This window comes from Mus musculus, chromosome 7 (assembly GCF_000001635.26).
Source record: "Mus musculus strain C57BL/6J chromosome 7, GRCm38.p6 C57BL/6J".
Lineage (NCBI taxonomy): Eukaryota > Metazoa > Chordata > Mammalia > Rodentia > Muridae > Mus > Mus musculus.
This window is the reverse complement of record NC_000073.6, coordinates 82558364-82570526: the sequence shown is the minus strand read 5'-3', so window position 1 is coordinate 82570526 and position 12163 is coordinate 82558364. Positions and strand designations below refer to the sequence as shown.

Here is a 12163-nt window from a genome sequence, read left to right as displayed (position 1 = left end):
TTTGAAGGTTACTGATCAGAGGCCATAAAGATGTTTTGAGTAGGACTTGCTGAATGTACTAAGATGCCCCTGAGACTCCATAACTATGGTGTGGCCCAGGTCAGCTTGGAAGAACAGCCTCAAATTACTTGCTTCTGTTTTATTTTTCAATTAACTTCAGCTTGACTTCTGCTCCTATCACCATATTGAGGCTCCCAGGAACAGGCCACCAGCGACCCCCTAGTGATAGCTCATTACTCTCCCTTTTGGATTCTTACCAAGATCCTTCCTTCCCTAAGAAGCTATTCTCAGTTGTGTTTGTGTCTTACATTGGGCCTGAGTCACTCACTTGAGTTCAGAGCCCAGGTCTCCTTGTGCTTCACTACGTGACACCAATAAGATATCTGATTTTACTCTTTCTTGAAGAAATAATGGTTGTACCTGCCTCACAAGATTGTCCTGAAAATCATGAATGACTGTCTATAATAAGTTTACAGACAGGGCTAGGCACAAACTACAAACTCAAAAATACTATCTAAGGGTTTGGGTTGTCCTAAACTGAAAAAAAAAAACACCAGTTGATAGACACAACAGAATGAAGAATTTGAGCTTTTAAAGAGCCACACTTGAGCTGGTGCCTGGCAGGGAATGTTTCCGGGCGAGCAGCTCCAGTGCAGCTGGACTCTATGGGGAGCTACAGGCCTTTAGGTGGAGCATGGGACATCCTTCCTACCTGCCTCCAACTCTACTAAACCCCTAAATGATCCAAATAAAGACCAAGAAAAAGCATCTTCAAGAACATCCATTTTATCTACACCCAGGACATTGTTCAGGTCCTAAACATGGTGTCTATTCTAAAATGATGTCTTATGAGGAGCCATGGCATAGCTGGGCTTGGCCTTCCTCATCCATAGACTTCAATTACAGAGAGGCTAACTGAATGGAAGACCATATCTTTTGGTTTGAGGAAGGATTGGGGCAGATTTGAGGTGAGAGGAAAGAGGAAAGTCAAAAGGACATAGTGCCAACACAGCCTTATTGTTACCAGCAGATAAAAGATGAGATCACTCACAATAAAATGGCAGCATGGTCATGGGAAAACAGCTGCTCTGGGAATTTTAGTGTGACTTCTTAGTAAGAGTGGGTGTACCACACTATTGTCCAGCTTATTTTAGACAGCATAAACATTCCTGTCTCCCTGGCAGGATCACATTATTTATTCTTACAAATCCCAGTAACTCAAGTCAGAGAACAAAAAGCAGACCAGAAAATCACTTGAACATAATTCTCTAAGGTTAAAGATAACCAGGGACTTTCACGCCAAATCTGCCCTGATCCTTCCTCAAACTGGAAAAAAAAAAAGGTCTTGCATATGCTTAGCCTCTCTATAATTGAGGTCTATGGACAAGAGAAGCCAAGCCCATCTGGAAACAGGGTTGATTAAGTGGATCACCAGAAAAGCCAGCTAAGTAGCCTGGTTTTCTAGCTCAAGAGCAGAGGTTGGGAAGTAATAGGGATATATACAGAAGGTCCAGAGGCCACAGTGAGGCATTAAGCAAAAAAGGCACAAGAACAGAAAGCTTGGGAGTCACCCCACCATAGTGATGAATTGTTGAGTTAGGAAGTGTAGCTATTAGGTATCAGCGGGGTCATCAATAAGGAACTCGATTGCCCCATGTATTGGCAAATGTTGGTAAGGAAGATAGGCCTGGTGCTGTGACCTCCAGTAAAATAGAAAGTATCTTGGAGACTTACCTATTGAGCCTTATAATGTCTAAGAAGAAAGGTTAAAATGGCATACATAGGAAGGGAGAACACAGAAGCAATGAAGACAGGAGGTTAGGAAAGTACCCTGTTCATCACCTGGCCCTAAGATGCAGTGCTGGAGAGAAAGAATGATCTATAAACGTTAGAGAGAGCTGATCACAGCATGGCCAAGCAAGTGCCATTTTTCAGAGGTGGTAGCCGGAGACCAGAGAGTGGCTCAGGCTGGCTGGCTCTTGTTAGGAGCATCCTGTCTCCTGTTGCTTCTACAGCCTATATGGTCAACAGACTATGGACTATATTGGGGGTAAAGAAAAATGCTTTATTTTTCTTGTTTTGTTTTCCTCCCGAATGCTTATGAAATTCTTCTCTCCCGTAAATGCCATGATTTAAAATCCAATCCTGTCTATCGTGTGTCCTAATGACAACGATGTATTCTCCACATGGTATTTTGTCTATTTTTAAGGAGTCTGCTGGTTATGACATTGATTTCCCTTTCCTCTAAGGCACTTTATAGCCTAGTCGCCCTGATAAAAATCAGGTAGGTAAGAGACTAAAACAAACACCATGCCGTGCCATTTGCCGCAGACATTCCTGATTTCCAAGAGGCTTTAAAGCCCAGAGTCTCAGGGTTTTAGGATGTCAAGATTCTGAAAATATGTTCTCAAACTATTCCCAGAAAAAAAATGTTAGTATCCATGAATCAGCAGAGAGCAGCAGCTAAGAGCGTGGGCTCAAGAGTCAGACAGACTTGTGGTCAAACAGGCCGAAGGGGCCAATTGGCAGTCATGGAGTCTAGGGTAAAACTCAGGTCTTGCTTCAGCCTTGCATGCCTTGTCTTTAAATGAGGGTAATGTCTGACTCTCAGCTTTGCCAGGGAGACTTAATGAGATGAAAAGGAAAGGTGCTTCCTGTTGAAGGCTGTCAACAAGTCTCATTACTTTTCAGTTGAACTTAATGCTTGGATTGCTTTGTTTTGTTCATTTCTCTAGGAAAGACGTCAATAAACTAAGGCCACACATACAACCAACAGCAAAATAACAATAGTTCATTTCTGATTTTTCCTCACTACAGGCTACCTGATGCAACATATACTATTTTATAGGTAATGAAGACAATAATAATAATAATAATAATAATAAAACAGAAGCTGTCACCTCCAGGTCCCCACTCCCTTCTTACGAAGCTGTGACAGCCCTAATTTCAGTGGTTGTGTCTTTCCTACATGACACATACATGTGAATGCGTAGATATGCATCCTCTTACATACACTAATATGCTTCATGCAGATTAACTTTGAATAGAATGAAAGTATGCTATTGACGTCATAGCAAGCTTGGGATTTATAGTTAATTGGCAATATACCCAAACTGCCATTTATTAAAAGCATGTTTTTATGCTGATATTGTATTATACAGGGAAAAAACCCTAAAAGGGCCTTTTATCAAATACTCAGCTCTTCTACTCTTAATATTGTGAATACAGATACATTCCTGGCAAAGAAAGCCAAGAAGCGATTCAGCTTAATCCCTACAAGGCACACTCATGAGCAGACATTCCTCATAACGGACTGTCCTGAAATCTAGCTCTCCCCCATTCTACCTTTCACCACTAAAAGCAAGTTGGAGTTTTCCTTGGACTGCTTTACCCACACAGTTGAGATAGGCTGAGGATGAAGAAACTGAAGCATGGATGACGTGGCACACTTACTGCTGCATATAGGCATCTGGCATGGTCTCACGAGGGGGAGCCCTGGCAGGTCCCTGCACAGCGTCTCAGCTACGGAGACTCTTCGGCCTTTGGCAGTCAGTTTTTGACACACCTGCTTTCTTCTCTGGAATCCAACCCCGCAGGTGACAGAGCACTGCAATTAGAGTTGATAGTTAGACAAAGCTCACACATACCAGCCTGCAGGGGGCAGCACAGGCCAGCCTGCGGGGGTGGGGGTGGGGGTGGGGCAGCATAGGCTAGCCTGCGGAGGGCAGCTCAGTCTCCAAGGACCATTTTCACTGTATAGCTTCTCATCTCAACTTCTCTCCTTCTCTCTCTCTCTCTCTCTCTCTCTCTCTCTCTCTCTCTCTCTCTCTCTCTCTCTCTCTCTCTCTCTGTTAATTTCCCCCGTCCTTATTTTCTTTCTTTCTTCAGTCCCTTCTTTCTGAGATTAACTGACAGTAATCTATTGTAGAATTTGTGATTTCATTTCTGATGTTAGAAGTGATGCTTACTTTATTTTTTTTTGTGTGTGTGTATAGTGTGTGTGTGTGTGTGTGTGTATGTACACTCGTGTATGCACCACATTTGGCTCTTTTGTAGTTTCTGGAGATCAACCTAGGTCTTCATGCTTGCATTGCAAATCCTTTATCTACTGAGCCCTCCTCAGCCCTCTAATACCCGTTTTCTCTGTATGATGAGGTAAAACAGTAATAAATGGAAAGTGTAAAACAGATATGTAAAATCAATATTGCTGCATATGTTCATAGTAGCTACAGAAATTAAGTAGTTAACAATACATTTAGCCAAAAGGTAAGATTGGCATGATGAAAATTATAAAACATTGATGGTAATCATTGAGATAGTTATGCAAAAACCAGAAAGAGAACCTATGATGACAGATCAGAAGAATGAATGTTGTAGAATATGCACATCACCCCAAGCAATCTGCATAGCTGAAGTCATCCCTTCAGAATACAAACCTAACCCCCCCCCCCCCCGTTCAAAATGCCTTCACAGGACTATGAGAAATCCTAAAGTTTGTAACAAACAAACAAATAAAATAATAATAGTCAAATCAATCTTGAGAAAATGGAAGGGAAGAGGCCCTGCAGTACCCAGCCTGGCTTTAATATAAACCACAAAGCTTTGTTAGTCAAACCAGGGCAGAATTAATATAAACATAAACATCTAGAGTAAGGGCACAGAATAGAACTAAACCCGTGTGCATCTGTAATCAACTGATTTTCAGTAAAGGTGCTAAGGACGTGCACTAGAGAAACAATGGTTTCTTCAATAAGCACTGTTGGGGACCGGCATACAGGGGAATGCACGATCGATCCCCATTTCTCAAAACAGGGGAAAGAGGAAAACCTAAGACCTGAAAGCGACCAGAGAAGGCAGAGGAACACACATGTTTGTGCAGTGGAACAGACAAGAACTTTTGGATGTGCCCCTAATGGTACAGGAAGCAACTTCACAGTCAAATGGGACTTCATCTCACTACGAAGCTTCTGCACCACAAAAAAAAAGGGAACGATTTTCAGAACGAAGAGATGAGCCACAAAAGGAGAGAAAAGCTTTGTACCCTATGCCTTTGAGAAGAGGGTGTAACTCAGAACATACGTGTGATGCATAAATCTCAGTGAGCAAATCCAAGCAGTACCATTAATAAATGGGCAAATCACCTAAATAGACACTTTTTAAGAGAAGGCATTCATATGACCAAGGGGCACATGAATGATCTCACTATACCACAATGAGCCACAATGAGATATTACCTTACTCTTGTAGGACTAATTTCATCAAAAAGATCAAAGGTAACAAGTTCTGGTGAGGGTGTGAAGTAAAGGGGCCCTGCCATTCCATTGGTCCACAGGAATGTCACTTAATGTACCCATTATGGGAAACAGTATGGAATTTTCTAAAAAAAAAAAAATTACAAGAGAAGCAGCACATGTTCGGTCAATCCCACCAGTGGATATTTATCTGGAGGAAATGAAATCAGTATGCTGAGAAGGAATCTGCCTTCCCACGTGTGTGCACTTCACAGCAGCTGAAAGATGAAGAGCATCAGCAATAAACAGATAAAAAAAAACCATGGCGCATTTATATCATGGAATACATATTCTGACACAGGAACAGAACCCTGTCACCTGTGACGACATGGATGGAAACTGGGGGTCATTATGTTAAGCAAAATGAACCAGCACAGAATGACAAGTGCCAATATAAGAATTCTGTAGCCTGGGGAGTCAGGGCAGGGGGCAGAGGATGGGGACAGGTTGATAACTAGGTGCGAAGTTACAGGTAGGTAGGAGCAGGACATTCTGGTGTGCTATCATCCAGCAGGATGATTACACACAGCAATAATGGATTGTACATTTAATAAAATTAGAAGGATTTTTTTTTTTTGGTTTTTGTCTTAAAGAAGTGATATACATTTGAGGAGATAGACATGTTTACCCTGTCTTAAACAGTAGTCCTCCCCCAGCCCAATACACACTTCACATTTTCTATATCGGTGAGCAAAATAAAATGGGGGGAAATGTATCATTGGGTATTTTTGAAAGTCTTCTAAGATCCATATCTGGAGACATGGTCCCTAGAGTGGTGCTAATGGGAAGAGCTGTACCTTAAAGGGATGGGATCTGAAGGGATCCTTAGGCCCCTGGGAGTACACCCTTAAAAGAGATCTGCAGACCCTTCTCATCTATGCTTCCAGCTCCTAGATTGAGATCTGACCACTCACTCATACCTGCTACGTCCACTACACTCTCCAAAGGTGAATGATGCAAGCCCTAGTGGCTTTAAGGCTACTAAAGTGTGAGCTACATGAACCTTTTCTCTTCATGAGTTAATTGGTGTATTGCTGTGTTAATGCAACGCAGACCAATACAGAAAGACGCCATTCAAGAATGACCCAAACTTCGATTCCCAAAATCACATTAATACTCAGAAATCACCTCGGGCACACACAGTTTTAATCTAAGGCATTCATGCAGCCTTATTAAGTGCATAAGGGGAAACTGGGAAAAAAAAAAAACAACAAAACAAGCTGTTGTAGGTTTGGTATTTTTTTTAAACCACAATTAATTTCAAAAGGAATACTCTGAAGTCACTATAGAAGATTTAAAAAACATGAAACTTGGACAGTTATTTTAATGGCATTGTTTTGACTTGAGAGAATAACAAGGGCCTTCTGCTAAGCAAGGCAAGAGAAGTAAGCCCACTTTGGTTATGACATAACTTCCTTCCAAATTCCCAGTCTGTCCACTATGTTAACCAGGTGATGTCAAGGCTTCTGGTATTTACATTCTGCTCTGCTCTATCAATTGCTGGTTTATTAATTTTAATTTTATACTTTAATGTTTCACCACCTATTTTCCTTAAAGACAAACAAACAAACAAACAAACAAACAATGTAATTGACTTCGTAGGGTCTGTGATTTGAGTCAACTTTACAATATTTTGGTCCTCTGGGTTCATCAGGAAGGCATATCAGACAGTTCTCTGACCTACTTTTGTTGCCTGTTCACATGAAGAGCAACCGTTCTGGAGTGACTACTCTGCCAAGCCTTCCATACTCAGATCCTGCTCCTTTGTCTCCTTGCGTTGAACACTCATGGCAAACAAAGGGCCTTTCCTTATTGTTCTGTTTACCTCTTCTGCTCTTAGACCTGTGGGCTCTTTAGTTAAGATAACACCCAGGTAGGCTGTCTTCCAGTTTGTATTTTCTTAGCATATAGTAGTCCATGAATTGCTCATGAGCTTTTATTAAAGGAGGTCAATGGTTCCTATTTGATCTCAATACTGAGTGTTCCTTTAAAACAAGCACTGGTGAGGCAGTGTGCTTGCCTGCTCCCACAGCCTTTAGTGCTTCTAAAAACAGTGTCCATCCAGCTTGGTGGCTCCTTTTTCAGTCATTTCACTGCATCTCTACTATTGTGTGTACCATCTCTCTGATCACAACTTCTTATTTTGTTGTTATTGCTTATGAATCAATCTTTGCTTGTGTTATGGCACAATTTTTATTATGTATACTTATCATCAACACACACACACACACACACAGAGAGAGAGAGAGAGAGAGAGAGAGAGAGAGAGAGAGAGAGAGAGAGAGAGAGTTTAGGGCCGAATACTCCAAAGGGTCTCTCTGAACATTGTGAGTCTCTGTGTTAGTTTCCATCTACTGCAGGAAGAAGCTTCTCTAACAAGGGTTGAGGGAGGCGCTGATCTGTGGCTATAACAATAGGCCATCTTATGTTTCTTTAGCAGAATAACAGTAGTAGGTTTTTCACTAAGGCCCATGACTACCTATTCTCAGTTTCTTGGCCGCTTTAGTAGTAACAAGTATGAGCTTCATCTCATGGACTGGGCCTTAAATCCAAACAGAGGTTTGTCCGACTATTTGTACCACTATACCTTGCCAGCAGGTCTCTGGTGTAAGTCACAGGGTTTGTAGCTGGATGATATCAATGATCACAGTTGTTCTTTAGTAGCAGACAATGTACCTTCCAGCATCATGAATGCTAGCCAGTAGGGGTGAAGCTTCTAGCTGGGTACCAGCTCAATTTCTCCATGTTCAATGACATAACTAAGTTTATCTTCAGCTGTAGGACTTATCATGAGATTTTGGAGAGTAGCCAATAGCCTTGGCAATAGCCTGTGATGCTTGGGGAGGGGTCTTGGAGATCCCTTTGGCACTGGAGTTTTCATGTGGTGATACAGGATCTCTAGTCTGGGCATTGACTTACCCAGGATATGCTGATTTCACTTTAATTTCTTTCATGTATGTATTAGATAGCATACACAAAACAAACTCCATGGGTTTTGTTAACTTTTTATTTTGTGTTGTTGTTTTGATTTTTGTTTTTGTTTTGGAAGAGAGAGAGAAAGAGAGAGGGAGAGAGGGAGAGAGGGAGAGAGGGGGGAGGGGGAGAGGGAGAGGGAGAGAGAGAGAGAGAGAATATGATGTTAGGGAGGAGGTAGGATCTAGGAAGGGAAGGGGGAGGGAAATAATACAATCAATATGTTGTATAAAATATTTTAAGTAAAAAGTAAATTAACAAGCATTTTCAAAATAGGTTTTATTTTTGTTCTTGGCTCCTCCTTGTCTGTTCCTGTTGTCTTTCCATCTCTTTCTAGTCTCTTCTAATCACCATAAAGTCTCAGACCTCACTTTTAAGCCATTTTCCCCTGGACCTAAAGATGGCGACTTCTTTGGGAATACAGAACCTGCTTGTCCTTCTCTCTGGAAAGTGCCTTATCCAGTGGCTTGTGTGACTTTGCTTGGGATGGCTCCCTGCACCCTGAATCTTCCCACTTCCAATCTTTGTGGTTGCATTAATGCACACATTCATGCTGCTGCTCTGAAAGCATCCATCTATAGATGGACAGACATACATAGAGGATGAGCTAATACACTTCCCATGGATTGTCATCAAGACCCTATCATCAAATCATTTATTTCCTTTATCCACAACTCTGTTTGAGTTGACAGAATTTGATTGGTTGCTGGGACTAGGAAAGGAGGTTTTAAATTATGTAATGCGGTAATAATTCAGCTATTGCTGCTTCCATTTCTCCCTTCACACCATTTCATCTTTGGCATCTTTCCTCCACAAGGAGGTATATAAATGTGGTCTGTACTCCAGCTCTTGATTCTCCATAGTTCTTCAGGGACAGTCCCAACTCCTGTGGTTAACACATGGTCCTTAAGTCACTATCTCTGTAATTAAAGAACAGGCCTTCGAGGTCTGCCACACTTAGTCCTGTGAAAATCTGTATCCCTCTTAGTACCCAAGGAAATATTTGTCATCACTCAACTTTCCTTCTCACTTTGACCCACATTTTTATGGCGTCTTGCAGGTGTATTTTGGGATGTATAGTTTAGAATTGCAGCCATTTCACTGTTCATCGACGACAGAGATTCTATCTTATTATTCTCCTTCTGATTTGTTGTTTTTGAATTTCAAAGAGGAGTGATTTTTTAAATGCCATTACTGTCATGTTTAACAGAAAATATACACCTAAAATTTTCATATAATAAATGTAAACATCAACTTTTTCTTAATTACCACTGAACCAATTTTGTTCACATAACATGGTGGTAAAACAACTGTCAAACTTTCTTTTCATTAGGCATCTCTAATGATGGGGGTATTTTTGATGCACCTCACACCCCCCTTTTGTATGGCAGAATCATTTGTAATTCCCTTTATTGGATAGAAGACTTACAGAACGTTCAGAACTGTAGGAGAGGTGACATATTTTGGACCCTCAATTTCACTGATAAGGCCTTAACCTTGTGATGAAACATCGATGATCTCACTGAAGATATTTGGCAGATTCCCAGGAAAACCTTTCAATAATAACATGCCCTAAATTCTTGCATCTCTGCAAATGTTAGTCTAAGGTCTTTGAATTTGAAGGTCAGTTGGGCAGGGTATAAAATTGTTCACCCACATTCATCTTAATTATGCTACTCTTTTGTTTTCCAGTACAGAGTAGTATTGCTGAGATATCTGATGCTGAGATATCTGATGCTAGTACAGTTTTCTTTCTCTAATAAGCAACTTGGTTTTCTTGTCCAGGTGCAAAAAACCCACATATCATTTTTTGATCTTTAAAATGGAGTCATTTTAGTAAGATCTGTTTTAAAAATTATTATTTCCAGTTTTTGTCATTACACCCAGGTTTCCCAGGTATAGGGAGTACTCCTTCAGTGTGACAATTAAGCCTTTTATTCTGTTCTATCCTAGTAGGTGATTTTCTTAGGTGGTGATTTATATTCATTAGATTATTTTCCATTTACTTTTCATATTTATCACTTTTATTTGTTTGAGTCTTTGCACATATTGTTAATTATATTATCTATATCTAGTCATTCCTGAGTTCTTTCTAGTTAAGTAAAAATTTTGAAACTCACCTTTAGTTTTCTAATTCTTTCCTGAAGCCTGCTTGCTATATTTGTATACTACTCTATTTCTATTTATATACTTCATTAAATTTTATATTTTAATTTATTTCTGTAGTTTTCTTAGTTTCTTTCATCTCATTTTGTAGCATTGTTATATTTTCATATGATTCAAGGACGAAAATTGTATTATGCTGGTGTGCTAATTGCCTTTTAGTGATTCTTGCAATTTTCTGATGCTCCCATATACATCACTAGCCCTCTGTGCTTTTAGGGAATACAAGTATAAGGCAGTAGAGTATTTCAGAATGTTATCTTTATGGTGAGGACTCCTTCTGGCCTCTGGTGTTAAAATGTAGTCCACAGTTTAACCACAATTTTGAGGTTGTTTTCTCTAGATGCTCCCAAGGAAATGAACATTCACTTTTCCTTCACCCCATGTCATCCTCCTTCCAGATGTCAGTTTCTAGCACATTCTTTGAAGGTCTGTGTGGTCATTCTTCATTCACACACTTCTTTTGGGTTCACTGGCCTCCACTTTGCTCACTTTACTCAGGGTTCCAATCAGAGTAGAATCATTTCTTTGGCTGGGTATGTGTTTTTGGTTTCCATGCTCAGTGGCTCTTGGCCCTACACCTCTTCCTTCTCACCACCTGGTGCCTGGATTTGTAGTTTCTGCTATTTAGTTTGGTTTGGCCTTTGCTCCTTATGCTGTTTATGTGAAAATTACCTCTGTCCTTTTCCCTTTGCCATCCTAATGGTTTTATTTTTATTTCATGTTCTTTTTTTAAAATGAGGGATTAGAGGACATTAAAGATCAGTGCTGCCACCACAAACTTGCTTCTTTAGAAGCCTATTATTAATTACTTTAAAGGAACTGTTAAAAATATACATTTAGACACCTTGGTACCCACCATCTATGACTGAAACTACCATTTATAGGTTGATGACTCCTACAGTCACAACGGTGGCACAAATCCCTTCTAGGCTGCAATTTTTTTCAAGGCCTTTAAGGACCCTCAAGCTGTGTGTGTTTCAATAAGGTCTATTTTGTCTTACTTTTATGTCACCCCCTGAGTCTTTCTTTTCTTTCTCTAGCTAACTTTAAGATCAGTGCCACACTATCCATTAGCTCGCCTAGGACAGATATATAGAACTTTTCTCTATTTTTGCTCATTCACTGTCAAGTTAATGATCAAATGTGTCAGTTATGTTTCCCTAGATCCTTTCAAAACTCTACTTAAAATATTTTCATTAATTTGTTGATAATTTTATTCAATATATTTTAACCATGTGCACACCCAATCTTCCCATTAACTCCTCCCAGCCTAAAACTGTCACTTCATATTTCACTTGACATTACTGTGGCATTTACATAGGCATTTCCAGTTATACTAGTTTTATGTGTATTCGAGCTGTACACAGAATTAGCTATTCACATAGAAGCAAATCATTTCTTATTAATGAGAAAAGCACTGGCTACTCTTCTCTATGCCAACAGCTTCACTATTTCCTAGTTGTCCAGATCCAACTTCTAGCTTCTATAGCTTCTCTGTCTCCCATGTCTTCTTGCTCTAACACATGATCTAGGCTGTCACGTTATATTTTAGCTTCTGAATATTCAAATACTTCTGCCAAACTTTAGAGGACCACAGGGATACATATGAATAATCTAAATCCTTTCTTATCTGTTACAGCCTCGACTTTCCCTCTCATGTCTCATCACTTCCTTAATGCATTCAGTTCTCAATCCCCGTGAGACTCATGATCTCGAAAGTGTCACACACTACC

At 40.2% G+C, this 12163-nt stretch overlaps 1 protein-coding gene across 4 annotated transcripts in view; it reads right to left on the bottom strand.

Annotated features, from left to right (window-relative positions):
* Positions 1-12163, bottom strand: part of Adamtsl3 (ADAMTS-like 3) — a 279052-nt gene that overhangs the window by 43924 nt on the left and 222965 nt on the right. For all 4 annotated transcript variants that reach the window (XR_378247.3, XM_006507893.3, XM_006507894.3 and 1 more), the window contains exon 20: positions 3454-3607. Coding sequence is in view for 3 of the 4 variants with exons in the window: in XM_006507893.3 (XP_006507956.1) it covers positions 3454-3607 (154 nt within the window). In the remaining variant the exon portion in view is untranslated. The remainder of the gene's footprint in view (positions 1-3453; positions 3608-12163) is intronic.